General features: G+C 52.5%; 1 protein-coding gene across 2 annotated transcripts in view; it reads left to right on the forward strand.

Moving 5' to 3' along the window:
* The window catches only part of ACTN4 (actinin alpha 4), an 82108-nt gene extending 64716 nt beyond the window's left edge, over nt 1-17392 (forward strand). For both annotated transcript variants that reach the window (XM_065420938.1, XM_065420939.1), the window contains exons 12-21: nt 3935-4085; nt 6258-6366; nt 6511-6651; nt 7098-7280; nt 8238-8372; nt 9532-9711; nt 10234-10380; nt 11633-11713; nt 13414-13572; nt 14646-17392. In XM_065420938.1, the coding sequence (XP_065277010.1) occupies nt 3935-4085; nt 6258-6366; nt 6511-6651; nt 7098-7280; nt 8238-8372; nt 9532-9711; nt 10234-10380; nt 11633-11713; nt 13414-13572; nt 14646-14804 (1445 nt within the window). In that variant the 3' untranslated portion in view covers nt 14805-17392. The remainder of the gene's footprint in view (nt 1-3934; nt 4086-6257; nt 6367-6510; nt 6652-7097; nt 7281-8237; nt 8373-9531; nt 9712-10233; nt 10381-11632; nt 11714-13413; nt 13573-14645) is intronic.
* Nucleotides 17393-22596: the final 5204 nt, after the last annotated feature.

The raw sequence follows: 22596 nt of genomic DNA on the forward strand, positions 1-22596 counted from the left end.
GGAATGGAACTCGCTGCATTAGCAAGTCACTTTGTGCCTTCCAGCTGCCAGCATTATGGAGCCGTTGTACTGTACTGCAGCTTGGCCGTGTTTCCAAACAACTCTCTGGGCATTGGGTGTGTGCGCGTGGGAGTAGTTTAAGAATAGAAGCTACTGCTCTGTACTCAATTCCTCACCACAGGCAAGGCCAGGAAAACATTTGTCCTGTGTTTTGAACTCTGAATGAGCCCTGCAGGTGTGGCTGGACCCTGGATTAAAGCTGACAGGTCCCCAAATGCATAGGCAGTGCTATTCTTGACAGCTTTGTGGTTTTGTGCAGGCGTTTTCAGATGGGACCAGCAGAAGCTTTACTTTCAGCAGAAGCTGTGTCTGTTTAAATGGTCCCCTAGCCAGTCCCGTAAGCGAATGCAATCAGGTTAGCTGTCGTCCTCCTCCTCAGAGGCCGTGCCCTTTGACGCAGTCACTGTGGCTTGTTTACGGTTTGCTCAGGCGTTTTTGTCTCCCCTCTCTAGCCAGATGGCTAAACGTGACGGCTAACCCTCCGAGCCTTCCAATATGGCAGCTGCATCTGATTCCATAGAAAATACAGTAATCCCCTCTCCGTATGAGAAGGAATGTTCTCATCACCCAGGCTGGGAGAATACCACACGGAGCATTAAGGGGAGAAAGGGGCTTGCTCTGTCTTTGGGAGCGATGCTTGCAGCTACTCAATCTGGTTTTGCTTTTCCCTTCTTAAAAACGTGGTTGCAATAACTGAATTCGTAGAACGGATCCATGTGGTGCTGAGGTCCCTATGGGCAGAGACGGGGGGACCCTGGGGTGGTGAGGAACAGGACTGATGCATCAGGCAGGGGGTCTGCTTTTTGGAGAGGTGCTGATGGGAGGGTGCAGGACAGCTGAAATGCTGCTTTAAGGGTGTGGCGGTTAAACGGCAGTGTTGTGCCAAAGTGGTATCTGACTGGCACCGAAGCTTCCTGTAAGTTGCTATTAAACTCCACTTCCCCTGGAGAAGCTGGCATGGGCGGGGGGAGACGAGCCGCTAGATGATTTGGGCTCTGTTCCTGTGGAGGAACTGGCCTCCATGATGACTAACTTGCCCCTTGATTCTCAGCACTGTGAAGTGGATTTTCTGTTACCTGTAGTAACTTTCCTTATTGTGACCGTGCTGCGTCCTGCCAGTTCACAGGAGCTCAAGTACACCAGCCTTCCCCCCCACACTAGTCCTCGACTGCTTGGACAACGGAGACCCTAGTGCCTAGCGGTCCCTCATCCTAAAACAGCTTTGCATGCTATGCACAGCACTGCTGAAATGCAGCCAGCTCTGGGGTTGAGGGCAGCAGCAGCGAGGCGCTCCGCATGCTGCAGACCCCTTCTAGTATCTGGTCGATCTGTGGTTTAAAACAGCCGTTCCTCTCTGTGGATTGGTGAGAGGGCTCAAGTGGAAGCTGGCAGTTTGGGTGGGGAGGAGCACATGGAAAAAGTTCTGATTATATTTCCCTCACTTTGTCATCTTGTGGGGGATGGGCGGGGGCGGATGTGAGCCAGGAGAAAATTTAGGTTCCTCTCTTCTGCCAGTCAAATGTAGACAGCTGGGGCTACTGCAAGTCTCCAGAACTTGGCTGAGAAGGCACATGCTGTGCGTCAGTTTGTCTGATGGCTCAAGCTTCCAACAAGCTGTCTGTCTCCTCCACAGCTGGGCTTATATTTGGTCTTGTCCTTTGTCACCATCCCGGGTGAGGGCCCAGGAGGTGTTTGTCAGCCTCACCGCAGATTCCTGATCAGCAGCTGGGTAGCCTGTTTTGCTGCAGCAAAGGATAGGGGGCTAGTCAATTACCAGCCACACCCTGCTACCTCATCCATCAAAGTGGAGACCCAGGAGCTAAGTTACCATGAGGTACCGAGTCCTTGAATGGCAGCTCTAAGGGGGATGGTTCTTTGAAGTCCACAAGCAGTGGGGCTTGGTGCTAGAGATGCCATTTTAAGATCCCACCTTGACTCCAGAATAAAGCTGTCAGTGCTCAGTAGTGTTTGGGGAGCTCAGACTGTAATCCCATTCATGTCACCGGACTCTGCCTAAAGTCCTTGTTCCCTGTTGTAAAGATCCTTGCAGGATCCCATAGATCATTTGTCCCCTTCCTTAATGCAGTGTTGTATGCTGGGAGCATGAGAAGTAACATGTCCCTTTGGAAGACAGGAGACCTAGATGCCTTCTCTCGTGGACTAGGGACTGATATGTGCTCTCCGGAAAGCAGTCAAGCTCTGAAAATGGGGCACTGTTTGGAGGGTAGGTGCCCCTCCTTCAGGGATCAGAGGAGGACAGTAACTAAATTATAATTACATTAGTGTTCTCTGGAAGCCTCAACCAAGACCAGGACCCCATTGTGTGCAGTGCTGTACGTACACATAGTGAGATAATCCCTATCCCTAAGAGCTTAGTTTAAATAGGCGAGATGGACAGATGGTGTTGGGGGAAACTGAGGCACAGAGAGGGTCTTGATTTGGTCCTGGGCGCCCAGAAAGTCAGTGGCAGAGCCAAGAATCAAACTCAGGACTCAAGTCCCCGTTGTGCCCTCGCCACTGGAGGCACTGCCTCTCCTGCAGATGCTGGTTACGCTAATAAGCAGTTCTGTGCAGAGAGCAGTCTGGGAGCCATTAGCAGAACGCAGACCCCGGCCACTGCCAGAGGGCCCAGGCCGGCTGCTGGCAGCACCTCCCAAGCAGAACATCTTGGGGAACAGCTGACTGGAACCAAAAGGCATTTCAAGCTGAACAGACTCGGTACTCCCAACTCAAATAGCTTTTAGATTAACACAAAAACACCAATTATATGGTAGGTTGCCAACAAACGTGGCTTGCTAGCCAGACCCTGATGCTGGGGGTGGGGGGGTGGATGGAAGCTTGCCTTCCAGGGCAGGCTCTCTCTCCAGCTCCAAAATGTGCCAGGAGGAATAAAGAGCATTAAGAATATGTAATCAGCTCCATTGTCTTAGTTCATGGCACTTTAATTACACCCCAGTCTGATTCGTCCTTGTGCAGGCAGGCAATTTGGAGCACACTTCCTGCGTCTGGCTTCATGCCACAGGCTTCTCTTTGACAGGGGCTATGGAAGGAGAAACTGGGGGTTTCAGCCACTGGCCATGGGTGTCTTACCCTAAGCACTGAACTGCAGTGTCCCCGTGAGCACTAACCAAAGTGAGGCAGGGTCCCATGTTAGTGACCCTTCATCTTCACTCCCTCGCCTCGCAGTCGCTGTGCTGCAGAACTCCTTCGTTGGGGGCAGGCCTGCACTTCGCTGACTTCCTGGCCGGTCTCCCCGTCGTCTGTACATCACTCTGTTATCCTGGGTTGCATCTGTCAAAGCTGTAAACTTTTCAGGGCAGGGGCCGCAACGCTGCGTGGCTGCGTCTGCTCCGTTAATATCCTGCAGCAGCCCTGCCCTAAAATGGGTGAGCGCTTCATCGTGAAATGCGAGTGGGTGGGGCTAGAGTATGTAGGGACAAAATCTGTTCAGGCAAAGGTGGTGCAGGTGGCGGGATGCTGTGTCAGTGCTAGGGCCAGCTGAACCAGGGAAGAGCAGGGTGGGGTGGGAAACTACTGCCCATCTCCCAGCCTCTTCTGCAAGCTCCTCATCCTGAAGATGGAAGGGGGAGGGGTCAGGACCGCAAGGCAGAATTATTCCTCCTCCTAGTGTCTGACCACGGGCAGCTCCACGTCTCATTAAAATGATGCAATGCGTCTGGGCAGCAGACCTGCCTCTGAAACCCTGCTGCATCCCTCCCTCCCCCACGCCCGTGATGTCTCTCGAACAGCATGTGCTGCTGCTTGTTTAGTACCTACCCCGTTCCCGGTGTCTCTGGTGCTTGCCCGGCCGCCACGCCCTGCTTCTGGGCTGTGGATCCGGGGTGTAACTGGCTGTGCTCCTCTCCACCCCCAGGGAAAGAAGCCATGCTGAGGCAGACGGACTACGAAACCGCCACCCTGTCAGACATCAAAGCCCTGATCAGGAAGCACGAGGCCTTCGAGAGCGACCTGGCAGCTCACCAGGACCGCGTGGAGCAGATCGCTGCCATTGCACAGGAGCTCAAGTACGCCAGCCTTTCTCCCCTGGTATTCCACGGCGGGGATGCCAGAGACCCTGCCCCCTTCGGCCCAATCCTCAGGGTGTTACAGCTCCTAACTTCCACTGATTCCACCTCTGAGGATCTGGGCCTTAGTACGTAGCCTTCCTTACTCCTAAAACAGTGTCCGCACAGCACCATCAAACTCCAGTGTAGCCACCTCGGGGTGGGAGACAACAGTACCCTGCAGACAGCGCACAAAGACAAACCCCAGCTCTTGGTGTCCTGTGGGGGGTTTGTCCAGATAGCGCTGTCAGGAGCTGTCACGTCGATCTCACCACAAAAACCCCCACACAGTCCAGTGCACGGATCTTGTTCTGCCTGTCCCACCCCGATCTAGTCTGCTCCACTTCCCCCTTTGTTGATCCTAGAGTGTGATCTTTCTTAGCCCAGGCAGTGTTGCCCTGAGAGCCTTTGTGCTCCGAACAGGCCGCCTGTACCCCATCTGCAGCCACTCTGGCTCAGGCTTTCAAGCCCTCTTGGTTGTTTGCTGTGTACCCATTTTGCACTGGCACAACATTGACACGAGCAGTACCCTCCTCCAGTGAGGGGCCGGGACAAAGAAACACTGTACGATATTTTTGGCGGAGTTAAAGTAGTTTTTATAGCTTATGTCATGATCTTTTTTTCCAAGAGGACCTGGCTTTCCAACTGGACTGTTGGGAGCACCTCTGTTTGAATGGGGTTCTAATAGGGTTGTTCTCCCCAAAATACACACAGTACCCCCATTGTTCTGTCCCCGTCCCCTCCCCCTCTGTAAGAATGCAGTTATTGTAAGAGATTCCAGCGAGCTGCGGTCTCTTTTTCCAGCCAGATAAACTTGCACACAATTAGTACACTGAGAGTCGAAGGCAGGGCGAAGCCATGAATGGAGCCCTTATTCCAGCGGCCCGAGTGGCAGAGAACCTGGAAACGGAGATGTGTGGCTTGGAGCATTACTTAATGGAGAGAGCCCCCCAGTGCAGAGCCTGCGGAGGGGGGAGAGAGCAGAGGCGGCTGTGTGTCCTGGAGCACAGTGTATTCCCATGCATGTTGGGCTCCTTGGACAAGCCACCGGGCCGCTTTCTGTAACGCGCGGTTCATCGGCAAGTGGGAGCGCTCTGGAGTGACTTGCCTGTCCTCCCCTTTCAGCTGGCCTTTAGTCACTCTCTCAGGGCTGCTTTTAAAAACAAAGCTCTCCCTGCTAGCTCTGCCACCGTCCCTCGGTCTCCAGGACGTTCCACTCCCCCTGTTTCTCACGCAGCTTTAATCTCTCCTCCGGCCCTGCCTTTGAAGCATCCTGGACATGCAGCAACTTGTAGCCTTCCAGCGGCGCTTTTCAAACGTAATGTATGGGCAGGTTGAGTCTACCATCGTGGGGGCAGGGCACGGCCCTGCCCTGCCCAACTCCTCTGTGGGGAGTTGGGGGACTTTGAACCAGCAAAGCTGCTAGGTTGTCATGCGGCTTCCTGCCTCCAAAGAGCAGTCACTGTGTACGTCTACACCGCACCGCCACCCGCTCACGGCAGGGCATAGAACACATGCGCTGCGTGCTCCCAGCACGGGTATAAATAGCCGCGTCATGTTCCCAATGGGGCTCTCTCCACGCCTGAGCTCTCTCTCCCGTCTACACTGCTGTTTTTAGCAATGTCCCACGGCTTCCCTGCCAGAGAGAGGCTCCAGCAGAAAGACAGCAGAGAAAGGCTTCGGCAGCTCTCCGCTGCTGCCTCCCCGGCCAGAGCCTTCACTGCTGCGTGTAGCTGCACATGGCAGTGTGGACGCAGCCTGCTCGTCACCGTGGTGTGTGGCTACTCGTATCCTATGTGCTGTTGCCAGTGTAGACAAGGCCGCTGCAATGGGATCTCTTTGCGAGAGGAAGGTAGCTGGTGGGGGTTGCTGCCTGTGCCATCCTTAGACACATCCCTGTAACCTTCCCCCAGATTCCCCAGCCAACTAGGTTTTGCAGTGCCCTGACTAAGAGGTTGGAGTTGGAGAGGAGCCAAGCCATACAAAGGTCTATGAAGGAATGAGCCACTGGGGAATGTCAAACTATTTTAGCATGCAAATTACTGCACTTTATGCAGCCCCACATCAATTCTGATCTGTACTTGGCCATGTCCAGAGTCACTTAATACCTGTGTCCTTCCCCCTCCACCCCAGTGAGCTGGATTACTACGACTCCCCCAGCGTGAACGCTCGATGCCAGAAGATCTGTGACCAGTGGGATGCTCTGGGGTCCCTGACCCACAGTAGGAGAGAAGCCCTTGAGGTAAGCAAATGTCTGCCACGTGCTGGCTCTGTGCTCGACATCCCAGAGGCAGAGAGGAGGAAATGGTGCTGCTGAGACCTCCTGGGGGGAAATTCATCGGTATCTGTTCCTAACTTAGCTGTGCCCTGTGTGTCACCCCTGCAGAAAACAGAGAAACAGCTGGAGACCATCGACCAGCTGCACCTGGAATACGCCAAGAGGGCAGCGCCGTTCAACAACTGGATGGAGAGTGCCATGGAAGACCTCCAGGACATGTTCATCGTCCACACCATAGAGGAGATCGAGGTAGGAGAGGCCAGGCTTGCCGTAGATGAGCTGGTGGTCCAGTGAAAGCAGAGATGCTGCACTCTGCAGCTTTCTCCCCAGGTCTAGAAGGCTGGTCTGTCTGGCTGTGAAGAGCACGTGCTTCTTTTTGGAGAGGCACTTTGGGGTTTTGTTGCCACTCGGTTTCACTGCCAGGTTCTCGGGCATTAGCCTCACGCCGCTGCAGTTAGCCTGGGTCGCTGGAATCCGGAGCATCTCTTTTCCTGGAAAAGCGATTCAGACATTTGAGCTTGGGTAAAATCTTCTCGCCCAAAGCTTGTGTCGGTCCCAAACTCCCAGACACGTGTGAATGCAAGCTCAGCGCTTTGCCAGGCGGCAGGGCTCACCGCACCAGGTGGGGTTGGGCTCACAAAAATTCTCTCTCCATCTTCTTGGTTTTCAGCCCTTTGTCCAACTGTCTCTTCCAGGGCCTGATTGCAGCTCACGATCAGTTCAAATCCACCCTGCCGGATGCAGACAAAGAGCGCGAGGCCATCCTGGGCATCCAGAACGAGGCTCAGCGGATTGCGGACTACAACAACATCAAGCTGTCTGGGAACAACCCGTACACTTCGGTTACCCCGCAGATCATCAACTCCAAGTGGGAAAGGGTGGGTGCATGCTGCGGGGCGATAGCTGCCAGGGTCGCCTGGAAATGCCCAGATTTACAATCCGCTGTTGACATACATGGGTCATTATTGACTTTGTTTGTAAGAGGCTGCAATTGTCCCAGGCTGCCTGTTTGGAAATGGCCAGAGCTGCGGGTGTAGCAGCTGCCTTGGAAAAGTGACCAGGTAAAACAGGCTTCTGGGGATGTCCAAGGAATTCAGACTAAAATTGACACCCCCCCCCCCCCCCCAGCTTGATCTTTCTCACATGGGGAGTGCTATGGACATTCATCCTCAAATGGTTCTTCTAAAACTTCCTGTTTTAGATATGGCAGCCATATTTCCAGCTAGGGGTGCCTGAGCACGGTTCGGCGCTTATTGTGGCTGATTTAGAAGCAGCAATACCCTTGCTGTGGAGCAGCAGTTTTCAAACGGTGGTCTGAGGATCACAGCGCTGGGGTGACTCTCACTGCTGGCTCTGCCGCCTCGTGGCTAGCAGCTGCACTGCCTTTGAGACCCCCGACGTGTCTCTAACGCTACTGTGCCATGCGCACAATGGCTGTTGTGGCCAGCGGATCACGGCCGCGAGCAGGAAGGTAGGTGTGACTGGGAACAGCAGAGGTGCCCATGAAGCTTTGCTGTAGAGCAGTGGGCAGGTTGGGAGCAGGTGCTTTGTCGGGATCTTGCTGCACAATTCAAACAGTTGCCCTGTGAGCGGCATTTCACATGCTTCACGTGGCGACTGCCTGGGCCTGGCCTTCAGTGGCTGTTACAGCTGAACTTCTCCCTGCTGACAATCAGTCTGCTCTTCTGCCATTGAAACTTGGATCCACAGGGCTGGGAAGAGGCCATGGCCTGGGCACATCCCTAGGCCAGGCGGGCACTTGGCAAATGCTGCTTCTCCAGCACTGACCAGTGCAGAGATGGGTTGGTTTCATGGGCGTTCCTTGTTCCTCACAGGTTCAGCAGCTGGTGCCCAAGAGAGACCATGCTCTGCAGGATGAGCAGAGCAAGCAGCAGTCCAATGAGCACTTGCGTCGGCAGTTTGCCAGCCAGGCCAACATCGTTGGGCCCTGGATACAGACCAAAATGGAGGTAAGAGCTCAGTTTGCAAGAACTGCTTCCAGCTGCGGGGCAACCAGAAACTCCAACCTCGGATTCCTGAGTGCGGGCTTATTAGGCCATTCCGGCTACAAGCCTGCACTTGAACAGGAGAATGACCCCGCTGATCATCGATTTGCAGCCTCTCAACATTAGAGTTACAGTGCCACCTAGTGTCCAAACAGCAGCATTCAGAACCATTGTCACCCCGCTGGAGCAAACCATACTGACCTTGCCCACCTGCCTCTGGCAGAATCCTGCTGCAGAGAAAGCTAAAACTTCCTCTTCACTGCAGATAGCCAGTTCTGTGCTGCCTCATCCCAACTGTGCTAGGAAGAAATGTCCCCGCTTGTGATAGCACAGCTGCTTTCCCTTATACTGCGCATTTAGGGCACACCTATTCCAATATAAAATAGGGTGTGTATTTAAAGCACTACAGCTATTCCAGAATGAGAGTCCACCCTGGGGTTATTTCATGATAGCTGTTCTGGTCGATTTCCCCATATAGCGAAGCCCTAAACCTGACCTGGGTTAGCTCTTTTTATACTTCAGTCCCCTAAACTTCCGGTAGTGCCTTGAGGTGCCATATAAATGCAAGTTATTTCCTGGCCTTACAGTGCTCTGAGAAGGGACAGTATGTGCAACTGGCATCCTACTCGATAATCAGCTCTCTGTAGTCCGTGTTCGTACAAACAAGCTCATATTCCCGTGAGTCCTACAGAGCCAGCCCATCTACGACTGAACTGGATTTTCTTCCTGTTCCCTCAGCTGGATTGCTTCCTGATTTCCAGTCAGATACACCTCTGCATGCTCCTTAGAATCACAGAATATCAGGGTTGGAAGAGACCTCAGGAGGTTCTAGTCCAACCCCCTGCTCAAAGCAGGACCAACCCCAACTAAATCATCCCAGCCAGGGCTTTGTCAGGGCTCGAAGGCAGAAGGGCTGCACAGGTGCCACAGAGGGCAGAATTAGGCTTGCAAGCCCTTCGTTACTGGTACGAGAGCAGGAAGGAACCCAGCTTGGTTCTTGGGGGGGCGCCAGGCTGAGTCTGCAGGGCTGGCCCAAAAAGGGCATTGATGAGTACACCATGGTGCGGAGCTCAGAGATGTCCCATCATGGAAAATGACCAGCTGTTTTCCTTCCCCTCCCCAGGAAATAGGGCGCATCTCCATCGAGATGAACGGCACACTGGAGGACCAACTGAATCACCTCAAGCAGTATGAGCAGAGCATTGTGGACTACAAGCCCAACATCGACCTGTTAGAGCAGCAGCACCAGCTCATCCAGGAGGCGCTGATCTTCGATAACAAGCACACCAACTACACCATGGAGGTAGGGTCAGTGCTTAGCCTGCAGCCAGACCACCCTGCACAGCTAGCCTTTGCCAGGACCATGGGAGTGGTTTGTTAGCTAGCATGCAGTGCTAGGCGCTGTTCTGCCACAGGAACCATCGCTCAGGGAAAGCCCACAGCAGTCTGCTTTAAAGATCAGGGTGTTAAGCCAGATCCAGTTTGGGTGACTGCCTTCTGCCGGCAGTTTTGCATTGATCCAATATTCTCCTTCCCGTCTGTGTGATCTTTATATGTTGCATATAAGTTTAAGTGTAAAAAGCTCCATATAAAGGCAAAGTATCTGTGTTAACCTGGCACATCAGGTGCTCTTAGCTAGAGGGGGGAACTTTCTTTAGGCATTGGAGCCAGTGTGTAACATGCTTCCATCACTGCCAGCATGAATCGGCCCTTTTAGAGCTGTGTAACTGGTGCCCCTTTGAAGAGGCTCGCAATTTCTCTGGGGTATTGTCCAGTCTCCTGGAGCTCGGTACCCTATTAACTGCCTCTCTCCTGGTGACCTCAGCATATTCGCGTTGGCTGGGAGCAGCTCCTCACCACCATCGCCCGCACCATCAACGAAGTGGAGAACCAGATCCTAACCCGCGATGCCAAGGGAATCAGCCAGGAGCAGATGCAGGAATTCCGGGCTTCCTTTAACCACTTCGACAAGGTAGCCAAGGGCCCCTCAGACGTGACTCCCAGCTGGGTGTGGGGCCAAAGGCAACTAGGGTGCTAATGCTGGTGATAGCTGCAGGGTTTGGTGTCACCTCCTCCCCTCTTACGTGCTAGCCTAGTGCTTGCTTTTTTCCATGTTGTCCCAGGAAAAAGAACAGATCCCTCCCACTTACTCACTGACCACCTCTAGTACTTCAGCAGGAAGGAAAGTTAGATTGGGGGTTTTGTTTATGAGGGGAAAAAAAAGTGGAAAAAAATTAACTGCTTTCTCGCAGAGGGGGAGTCCCAGCTGTGCAGGAGAGATGGAGCCATGGGCAGCTGTTCTTCCATGAAAGAGAAAAGTGGGAGGGGCCATTGGCTTGGAAGGGAGGCCAGGCAAAGAACTGTCCCACTTAAAATACCCTTCGTCCTCTCTAAACAGAGTCACGGAGCCAGCTTTAATTGCTCCAGCAGCTGATTCAGCCCCTACCCACCCCCAGCCAGACTGATTTTGGAGGTGCCCGGGTACAAGTGAAGGAGACTTGTTCATAAGGAAGTGGCTTTAGAGCTTTCCTCCCCAGGAGCCGGGCGTATTATAAGAGCTCCAATTGTCAAACTAGAGAGCAAGGGTCAATGTTGCAAAAGCGCCTAAATCCGCTTTCCAGGAGTAACTTTAGGAGCATGAGCCCAACTGAGTTTCAATGAGACTTAGGTTCCTAAGCCACCTTGGCACTTTTGAAACCATTCTCCCAAATGCCATGGCTGCTGGATCCATCTCAGCACTGCTACCGTCTCCTGAGGGTTTTGCTCTCGTTGGGCCCCGTCAGTGCATTGCAGAGCCAAATGGGGCGAGGCTCTCAGGAGGAGAGCGTGCGTTGGCGCTCATTGAGCATTTTATCCATTGCTTTCGTAGCTGAAGTTCCTTGATGAAGTGCTAGCTGTTGGCATGTGGCTGCCCCCTCCTGGGGTAGGCCTGTCTTGGGCATAATGCCTAAGGATGTAGCACGCTCCTTCTGCATGAGGCAGGCTGCATCCGGGGTTACAAATTAGAAACAAGCTCGGTCTTAAACCCCTTCCCTTCTGAAGCAGAGAGTTGATTTCAATTCAACTAACGGCGTATTTTTTCCCTTCTCCCTGCCCCTCTCATGTGCATGTTGTTCCTCTCCGCCCCAATGTGCATGCCATCGTCTCTGTGAATCCCGGTGCGGCCACCTCGCCACGCTCTGACACCCCTTCATCCTGCATGTTGTGTGGTTCCCCGACGGCAGGACCACGGCGGTACCCTGGGACCCGAGGAGTTCAAAGCCTGCCTCATCAGCTTGGGATACGATGTGGAAAATGACAGACAGGTACCGAGCGTCATTACTGCACAGCCTGCCACTGATAATTCAATTAACATGATCTCCTTTCTCTCTTCCTTCACCACATTCTTCGCTCCTCTCCTCCGCTCCTCCAACCATTTGTGTGTGTTCAATTCTGACGTTCAACCTCCACTCCTCCATCGCCTGGTCACGTGCGGCAATTTCCACAATGCCTTCTTAAACTAAACTTCTCTCTGCCTCTCTCTCCCTCCATGGGGCCCTTTCTTCTCTCTCCCCACCCCCTGCCTTCGTGTCTTTGCATGCACCGTCCATCTGCCCCTCTCGGGGCTGGCCCTCTCCTCCTCTGTCATGCCCTCGGAATAGAAGCGCACAGGAAGCATGGACACAGATGACTTCCGAGCTCTCCTTATCTCCACAGGATACAACCTGGTATGCTATCCACTAACTTGTTCCCTTCTTTCTCTCTGATCTTCTCTTATGGCATGAACCTCAAGCCGTGCTCTTGCCGAAGTGCGGCGCTGATACACTCAGCGGTGACAGACTTGCTTCCGGGGGCATTGTCCGTTTAAAAGGCAGTTCTGCTGAGAGGTGACCAAAGGCCCTGCTTCCTGGGTCTCCCACTTTCACCCGCTGAAATAAGTTTTCACTGCTCTGCAACTACTGTAGAGCCAATCTGGAGCCTCCCGCTGCCTTGCGCAGCACGATGCTCAGCGGCGAAGTCTCCTGTTGAGAGATCTGTGTTTCCTAGTGATGGACGAGGAGAGCCCAGCTAGGTTTTCAGATCCCAGGTGGAGCTGGCAAGTAGGAAAATCCTCTCGTAAACTGAGCTGCTTTGCTCAGGGAATCCACACGAGAGCCCACGCTGCAGCTTGGTCACGCTCTGATCTAGCTGGGTTTAAGGTCTCTCTGCTGGGGGGGGAACTGATGCTCCCATCTTCCCATGCATTGAGGATAGGCATTTGACTGGAACTGCTCCTCCCAGTCGTGCGTGCTATGCAGCAGGTCCTGGCCAAACTTCTGCCGTCTCATTAGATGGGTGGGAGAGTCCTGGTCCCTGGGGTGCAGGCCCAGCTGAGCCCCTCTGCCAAAGTGGGACTGGCTCACTGCCAGCCGTTCCTTGCCTAAGATCTCCTGCGTACAGTTGTCAAGGATCTGCCCCTGGCAAGCTGTGCAACGCATGTATAAACTGCCAACCATTTTCCTAGCCCCGAGGACTCTAGTCCTGACGGTGGTGGTCAGAGCGGGTGTGAGAGCAGAGCACGCACCCCGTGATGAGTTCAAAGCAGACTCCCATGAGGGCACTGCTTCTGCCTCTGTTAGCCAGTGCGCGCTAGCGTGGAGCAGAGAATCGCAGTGGCATTTAAGTGCCTCTGTATGAAGAAGGGGGTCTCGCCAGAGAAAGCTGTGAGGCTTGTAAAAGCAGATAACAGACGGGCATGTGCTTCCCATTGCTAGTCGGGGAGTGGGGGCCAAATGATTCCAGCTGGAAAAGGAGCCGGGGTGCAGATAGCGACTCTCCGGTCGTTCTGTGCCTGGAAAGATGAATGCCGTTGGAGCTGGTCTTGCTGCCCAGGCATAGGAGCTCTGGGGGCTGCGGGAGGCTCGAGGGTCTGCTGTTTTCGCCCCCACCGGGTGTGTTCGGCTTCACCCTTTCAAGCCCCTCTCCTGCAGCTGTGCCTGAACTGGTCTGTGAATGTCCATTAAAGCTTCTCCTCCCGCCTGTGTAGGGAGACGCCGAGTTCAACCGGATAATGAGTGTTGTGGATCCCAACAACAGCGGGATTGTGACCTTCCAGGCCTTCATCGACTTCATGTCCCGAGAGACGACTGACACAGACACAGCTGACCAGGTCATTGCCTCCTTCAAGGTCCTGGCCGGAGACAAGGTGAGCTGTGGCCACGGGAGACAGCTGGGGGTGTGCGCTCCGGGTGTGTGCTCCAAGCCATGGCCTTCCTGCTGCTGTCCTGAGGCCGGCGCTGGAGTGGGAGAGTGGAGGGGTGGGGACGGTTGTATCCTTGAGGGGGGTACAGAAGCTAAGCTGGGGGCAGGGAAGACCTCTGGCAGCTCCTAAACCCTCTCCTTGGTAGCAAAACTGAGTGCCTAGTTACGAGCCTCTCGCTGCCATCCCCAAGCATAGCTTAAGGCATCAGGCGTTGGGAGAGACCAGTGTGCTCACACGCACAGTCCACCGGGAATTCCCACGAGCCTGGGCGGATTTCCAAATCTAGCGTCTGCTGTGCTAATTTACCCACACACTTCAATGCTGCCATCTCTGTCCCAGCACGGGCGTTTAGGTGGGGACAGAGGAGCAATGTGTCTGGGAAGGGTCTGTGGAGAGATGGTCACTTAGCCGAAGATCTGTGTCTGTCCTGGGGAGTGGGAAGCTGCTCAGAGTGGTGGCTGTTACAGCCTGTTAAAATAAACCCTGTAAGCAGTTCCAATGACCCTTTCTCTGCTGTCGCTGGGGCTGTCGTTAAATTGAGTGCCGCTTTGTATTGCTCAGACTTCCTTACCGACACTGCACACCCCAAATGCTGCGACGTTAAATGGAAGGGAGTAAAGCCGTTTCATCTGAGCTCTGCCCTGGAAATTTATCAGGAAGGCTCTTCCGGAAAACAGGAGAGGCTAGTGCCAAGTGAGCCCATAGCCAGAGCAGTGAGCACGTTTAAAAACAAGGCTGGCGGCTTTGGATCTGGAAACAGAGGAGCTGGTTGAGGATCAAGGTGACTTGATTGTGCTGTTTTGAAATGCATTTCAATGCCAGTTTGAGGACATCGGCAGGGACTAGCTTCAGCCTTCTCTTTCCTGGAGGGCCTGTGCACAGGGTGGGCTGGCAAAGCAGCAGCCCCTGCACTACATCACTACCTGGGGCTTCTGGCTCAGCCTAGATTGAGAGAGCAGCTGTCAGTCTGGGAAGAGCACAGGCATTCAAGGGCTATTTATCTCCTTCCACCCCAGAACTACATCACAGCGGAGGAGCTGAGGCGAGAGCTGCCCCCAGACCAAGCGGAGTACTGCATCGCTCGCATGGCACCATACCAGGGTCCCGACGCCGTCTCCGGAGCCCTGGACTACAAGTCCTTCTCCACGGCACTGTATGGCGAGAGCGACCTGTGAGCTGGTGGTGGCGGCAGCAAGCGCTGGCGCTTTGACGGCAGGAGCGAAGGCCTGATTCTCTGCTCTGCATTTACACACACAAACTGTCCCGCAGTGGTAGGATCGCCCCTCCTCGCCTCCAGAGGATGGAAAGCCACGTTCGCACTGGGGGAGCCTGGGAGTTAGCCTACATTCCGGTTATTATTGCATATTATATGAACCATGTACCTATGCAATGATTTTTTTTTTTTCACTTTGCTCTGTTAAACATGTTGGGAGGGCGGGCTTGAAATGTTTTTTTTTTTTTTTTTTTTCTCACATTTAATTGCTTTGGGATTTCTTGGCAAGGGGGGAAAAAAGGGAGAGTCTGAAAACATGCAAGTGGCTCTGGTTCAGATGGTTATTTTTGTTAAATATATCCCGGTCTATTTTTTCAACTGAGCTTAAAAAAAAAAAAAAAAAAATCTGTCGACTGGTATGTTTTTGAAATTGAACCTTTTCCCTTTGTCTCTGTCTCTCTGCCCTTTTAATTTATGCCACTGTGTAGCAGAAATCCGAAGCGGTTTGTCTGTGTCAATCACCCCAGCAAAATCCATCAGGGATTCCCTCTTTTCTTAAACCTGCCTCAATCCAGATCTCATGCACCTCAATCCAGTCTCTTCCTCTTCCCCTTAATTTCAATAGCAGTGATGGTATCTAGCAAATCTCCAGTTACCTGGGCTAGGCAGTATGTGGGATGGGGTGATGTGATGTAGTATCCCTTTAACGTAGGTATCAGCAATGCCTTCCCTCCACTCCCAGACAGTGTGCATGCATGAAAAGCCGCTCCCTGCTGCTGCTTCATGGTTATTTCCTTAGTGAAACTAACTAGACTCCCAAGGGACTTCAGTTCCGTCTGAGTGCTGATGTTGCTCCGTTGAGCCAGCCTGCAGAGGTGTCTGTGTTGGCGGCTAACACCGTACTAGTTGTCTAGTAGCCTTGGGCTTTTTGTGGTTTAATCTTTGCTACTCACAAAATTGTAACATTCCCTTTTTAAAAAATTCGGTGCTACCGTTTTTTGGACTTTGGGGGGAAGCGTTTTGAATTGCTGTTACACAGACCAAATTCTCTGAGATCTGGAGGCAGAGAACTCTGTGCCTTTCCTAGGAAATCTTGTGCGGTGGCTTTTAATTAACTGGCAACATTTAGCAAGAACAAAGCAATAAGGTATAAAGAGACAACCTACTTTATCACTGAACTGTAATCCTGTTTGCATTGTACATACTCAAGTGACCTCTGGCTGTCAGGTAGGGAGACCCTCAAGGGTTGGTTGGGGTTTTACATTCTGAACAAGCATGTGTGGGGGGGAGGGGATTGGGGTGGTCCAAGTGGAGTTATTTTGTATTCACATCACTCAACACTTGTCACAAATCCACTGCAGTCAACTTCATACCAAGCCATAAAACTTCACTGTTCATTATCGCAGCCATGTTGACCCAACTCTATTGAAGGCTACTGCGACTTAGTGGCGGTTTTCCCATTAGGGTGAGGCACAGAGCTGGTGTGGGCTTGCCAGTAGCTATATTTACACAGAATGGAAAGTGCTTTTCCCCTTCCTGGCTCTTCGGGATCCTTTAGCACACTGGAGTGAGCTGGAGACTTTGGGCGGAGGAGGAAATGATGACAGCATTAGTTTTCAAAGCAGTTTTTGGATCTACACACCCCTGCTGCTGTCTGCTAGCCCTTGGATCTCAGCCACCCTTAGCCACGGAGTCAGTTGCTGCCGTCGGATCCCCATTGCACATATTGGCAAGTGAGCTGTTTAGCAAGAGGATCCTGGGAAAAGGCAGCTAAGCACACTTGGCTGCATGCATGTCAGACACAGGCCTGCTAAACTAACCACGCTCTCAGTTCACAGGGCTGGGAACCTCTCTGCACCCTGTACACCAGCAGCCTTACCCAGCCAAGTCAGAGGGCCAGAGCTTTCCAGTCAGAGGGAGGGAAGCCAGGAACTCAAAGCATATAGGAAATAAGGGTTTCAAAGGCTCTTAGCATCTTCTTTGAAGAGCAGGAATGCTAGCACCCCCAGTCTGTTCGGCTATCAGAGCAAGCACCCTTGCCAGTTCACTACTGGGGCATCTCCTGACACGCTTTTTCCCACTGTCTTGGAGCAGGATTTTCTGAGGACCAAAAAAATCAACCTTTGTTTTTTTAAAAATTAAAAAAATTCATAGGGTTCCTATTTACTTTATTAACTTACGGATTTATTATATAAATATATATTCACCTAGCATCGTATATTACAGTTTTTCTTTGTCATGTAATTAAAATATTGCTGATTATTGTAACAATGGAAACTGTAACATTCCATGCCTTTGTCATTCATCCTCTCTCTCTCCCCCCCCCCCCCCCTTTGGCATCGGAGAACGGTAGTCATGGAAGCGTTTTATTGTGTTCGCTACTGAATGTCCTTCAACGGCTGGGGGGGATGCAAATGTCCGCAGGTAGGAAGACAGCAATAGGCAGTAGTCAGCTTTTATCTGCCTCTGTTATGTTCTAAAAAAGCTTTGAGGTTTCTGGGAAACCAGCCCTCCTCCCTCTTGGGACAGGACAATAAAATGTGTAATATTTTTAAGGATGATCATATGTATCCTTTCTCCTCTTCCTCCTAAGTACACTTTACACTCCCTGTTGGTCACTCTATTCAAAGCCATAGGAGAATTGCAAGTATTGACACGGATTGAATCTTCCAACCAGTGATAATCACTTTGAGGCTTCAAAGCATCTTTCAAACACTGCTCTCCCCTCCCCCTGCATGGGGGCTGGAACAGTGTTCTCCCTGTGTTGCAGGCGGGGAAACCGAGGGGCGGAAGGGAAGTCCATGCAGTGAGTTGGGAGCAGAACCAGGTTCCTGATTTTGCCAAAAGCTGGGAATGGGTGACAGGATGGATCACTTGATGATTACCTGTTCTGGTCATCCCCTGGCAGTGGCCACTGTCGGAAGACAGGATACTGGGCTAGATGGACCTTTGGTCTGACCCTGTATGGCCGTTATGTCCTGTACTCGGGTCTGTATACCATACCTCTCCCTGGTGCAAGTCTGATCCAGATTCACATTGACTCTAAGCTGCTCCATCATCTCATGGGTATTCAATGTCTTCTAAGTGAGATTAATTCGTTCCCATGTATTGGATCCATCACATCTAGGGTCCTTTGCATGAGGCTAGGGGACCTCTCAGAGCTGGGAACTTTAAATGCTTTGTGAAAAACCAGACGTAAGTGCCTTGTTTCCAGTGTCGGCCTGGCCCTCTGGAAGAAGTGGCTGGAATGGGATTGTGTTGGAGGGTTCATGTTAGAAGAGAGGAAGCTGGAGCAAATCTAGTTTGATTCAATGGTGCCAAAATCTCATTGGCTTACTGCCCACATGGGGGGACATTTAATTTCATTTGCCCTCGTAAATTTGGGCAGAATCCAAACTTGAATGAGGGACAGGAAACCAGGCTCCTGCTGCGTCGGGAGCGGCTCTAGCACTGTGGGCAGGTTCTGATGCGGGGAGTCAGATCTGACTGCTCTGAAATTGGAAGTCGTTTTACGTCCATGGGTTTTTTTTTCTATGACACTTGTCCCTGTATCTGGATTTAGGTCATCCCTATTCTGAAGGCGACTCGTTTCTCCACCGAGGAGTGTGTGCTGCTGTAAAATCCCTTCAGGGGCTAAACTGCAGGCAGGACAGGAATGAGGCACCCAAATACTCCACTTGTGTGGTCTGTACTCAGTAATACGACAGCTGGCAGCACCGTGCTAACAATTTATTCTTCAGAGACCAACAATAGGAAAACCTGCTATGTCAGGAAACATTTGCTACCGGTGCTAAGCATGGGGCAGCAAACTAGCCCCTGCAAGCCCTATAAAAGTGCCATCTTTTAGCCCACTTGGAACCAGGCAAAATAGATTGTTGGGAACAATCCCAAGCTAGTCTCCAGCTTTTCAAGGTGGCTACCTGTTATCTACTGTGCTCCAAATGATTTCTGAATCACTGGGATCCCAAATCCAATCTGCATTGCATGATTAGGCTTCAATCAAAGATTGTAACTGAAGCTGTGGTAGTGACTGTTCACAGCCTCCCCGTGGCCCTCAGCCTCTTCAGCCCAGTTTCCTTCTAAGGGGCCTGTCATGGAGTCTTGATGCTCCAGGGGGTTGGTATGAGCCAAACCCAGGTTGGCCAAGTGACTGTTCTAATGCAATTACAGCTCCTCAGCGAGGAGGCCCTGAATGGGCCGTGGAGCCTGAGAGAAGAGGGTCCCTCTGGGACAGGGTTGAAAGTATTGGTGGAGTGAGTGTAGGGAGCATACTCTGCTGCCTCCTGGGCTCAACTCGCTCCCAATCACAAAGGCTTCAGGCTCCAGGGCTGTCAAGGCCAAGACTAGATCTATGGTTTCCATTATTTGAAATTGGAGCTACTGCATATATCCACTATGATCTCAACACCCCATCCTGAACATTCTGCCCTGGTGCAAGTGCAAACCAGAGCAGTGCAATGGTCAAAACAAGCTATTTTCACAAATAATCAGTGCTGACTAAACATCCAGGGGAGCGCCTAAGGAGCTGTCCCTGCTCTTCACTCTGATTCTGTGCCATAGGGCTGGATTGGTGTGTGCTCTATGCGTCAGGCCTCGCTCTGGGGACGATGCAGCTTCCTCCCATTAAGTGACGGTGATGAGTTCCAGCCACTCAAAAGCAAAGAGTTAACCAGGTCAGTGGGTGGCCAGTGCTTTGGGCCAGGCTGCTCCTGTCCCGGTGTAACTCCACTGCCTGCGGCAGGGTCGCTCCCTGCTCACAGCGTAACTGACAGCAGCAGAGTCCGACCCGCTGAAGCGAGAGCACAAGTTGTCCTCAGTGGAGGGAGTTTCCTACTTGTGGCTGGAGCTGAGGCTTTAGAGCAGCGTTAGGGTGACCAGACAGCAAGTGTGAAAAGTCGGGACGGGGTGGGGGGTAATAGGAGCCTATATAGGAAAAAGACCCAAAAATCGGCGCTGTCCCTATAAAATCGGGACATCTGGTCACCCTAAGCAGCATTCTCAGGGGGAGAAACGAATCCCATTGCTCATCTCCTTATGGGTCATGTTTACGATCCCATCGTTGTTTCAATGACTGCACAGACCTGTCAGAGTGAAACATGTTCAAAGGAGGGGTCCATCCTGCGCCTTTTACAGTCCAGGTCAGCTCAACTCCAAGGTAAGAAATGCCCAAGGAGCTCAGCACCCCCAGTCAGGCAAAGCTCAGCATGTTGAGTGCATCCTGGGTGCTGAGCTCTTGACGATTGTGGCCCCAAATGTCCTATTATCTATCCCTTTCCTAATGATTCCCAACATTGTTGGCTTTTTTGAGAGGCGGAGGAAGCTGTGATTCACCGCCTCTCTCCCATCCCACAGCCGTCAGCCTTTCAGCTGTGGTTTACTCATTTCGTCTAGCTGGACAGTCATACACTCTGGATTGGATCTGAACTTCCCTAACGTTCCGATCCGGTGTTCTGCTTTGGGCCACCCTTTACTTTCAGCAACCGTGTTCTGTTCTTGGCTCTTCTGCTCTGCTGTGATCCCTGGCTGTCAAACGGGGATGACGATAACACCACCCCACCTTTGTAACGTGCTTTGAGATCCTTGACTAACAGGTGCGATAAGTGCTCCCTGGATTAAAGTCCTCTCCTGTTTCAAGAGGATTGCGTGGCCTAGGGCGTGTCCCTTTGCTCCACTGTCACATTCACACAGACTGTAGCAGGCGGACTTGCAGTCTGACGTGGTTGTAGACTGAATATGGTGGCTTCTTGGCTTCTGGGGCATTCAAGTGTTTGTCTCCTCCAGTAGCAGGAGTCTATTTTGCTACTTCAGCGGTTCTAAAATTTAATAGCCAGCCAAGGTGCTTTCCTTCATTTAAAATCTCATTCTACGCCCATGCACTCCCCGCCTCTTACCTGCAGCGTCTACGGCCCGGCACAGTTTGTAGGCATTCATTATTCCCAGAAGCTTGTGTCATACTCCGAAAATACAGCCTGTAAACATCAACAGGACAGTCTGATCAGATTCAACAGGGCTGTAGCAGCAGCTCCCAGACAGCCTTGGGAGTTGGAAGCTGTTTGTGGGAGAGGAGGGTTACTTGCTAAAACCCTGGGATTATCTCGGTTCTTATCCTGCTGCTCTCTTGTGTTTTTTTTAATTCACACCTGCACGGTGACAGAAGGGACCTGGATTTCACAGTTCACTAGGAATGGCTCCTCCTGTAGTCTGAGCTATTCGGCTTGGCTTCTGAGCCAGTGGTCAGGGCTGCTGGGCCACAACTATCTGCTTTGGTCCAATATGTAACTGCATAGCACCTGTCTGTCCTTAAGATCTGGACCAGACTTCCAAGGGAGATGTGTGCAATCCGTGTCATTGGAGGTTTTTAAGAACAGGTTGGACAAACACCTGTCAGGTCTAAATCAGAGGTGGGCAAACTACGGGCCACAACTGGCCCGTGGGACTGTCCTGCCCAGCCCCTGAGCTCCTGGCCCCTCCCCTGCAGCCACGCTGCCACACGGGCAGTGCTCTGGCCCACGCTCCTGCCGGGCAGCGCAGCTTGTGCCTGCCCACCTCTCAGGCTTTCCAATAAGCCAGTTCTGCTGTTCTGAGCGGCATGGTAAGGGGGGGAGGGTTGGATAAGGGGCAGGGGATCCCGGGAGGCAGTCAGGAGAAAGGGAGCAGGGGGTGTTCGGATGGGGCGGAGGTTCTGGGGGGGGTGGTCAGGGGAACGGGGGTTGGATAGGCGTGGAAGTCCCGGGGGGCCTGTCAGGGGGCGGGGGTGTGGATAGGGGGCGGGGCAGTCAGGGGACAAGGAGCGGGGGGGGTTGGATGGGTTGGGGGCTCCGAGGGGGGCTTAGGGGGACGGGAAGTGGGAGGGGATGGATGGGGGTAGGGGCCAGGCTGTTTGGGGAGGCACAGCCTTCCCTAACTGGTCCTCCATATAGTTTTGCAACCCTGATGTGGCCCTCGGGCCAAAAAGTTTGCCTATTCCTGGTCTAGATACTGTTTGAGTTCCTTCAGACAGTATTCACCCAAGAGTTCTGGAGGAACTCAAATATGAAATTGCAGAACTACTAACTATGGTATGTAACTGATTCCTTAAATCAGCCTCTGTACCAGATGACTCGAGGATACGGGGCTAGGTGGACTATTGGTCTGACTCAGTATGGCCATTGTTATGTTCTTGTGCCTCAGCAGACGGGGCTGGACGTGGTGACTTCTCCAAGTCCCTTCCAGGCCTACGGTTGTCATTCTGTGAACTTTGCTATCTGCACTAGGTACAAATGCACCCAGCTTCCCACCCCTGTTGTTTCCTGCCTGATCCATACCTACCTTCCATTGTTCAATCCTCTTCCAAAGCGGCTTGAATTCCTACAGGGACAGCTGCCCGTTCTTAGTTTCCTGATCCTCAGCGTGAAGGGAAAACAAAAACTTGGTGCATATAGAGGAGACAAAGTTGCCTTTTTTCTTTCCCATGTCAGGCCCAAATACTCTCCTGTCCTCATCACATCTCCCTCTGTCTGCCTGGGCGAGCACAGCATGTGACCCCTACAGCCTGGGACTAATTGCACCTGGAGCATGCAGTGAACACCACCATTGCTAGCTCCTAGCTCTGTCAAATGGAGGTAGCGGGGATGTCTCTTGACTCCTCTGGTATTTCAGCACCCGTGTGCAATGGATATCCAACTGACGTTTGGCATCACAGACCGGGGAGGTGGGGTTGCGTAAGGGAGTTTGTGAGAACATATTTGCCACCTCGCTGTTTTATCCTGGCATCC

Source organism: Emys orbicularis, chromosome 21 (assembly GCF_028017835.1).
Source record: "Emys orbicularis isolate rEmyOrb1 chromosome 21, rEmyOrb1.hap1, whole genome shotgun sequence".
In the NCBI taxonomy this organism is placed as follows: Eukaryota; Metazoa; Chordata; order Testudines; family Emydidae; genus Emys; species Emys orbicularis.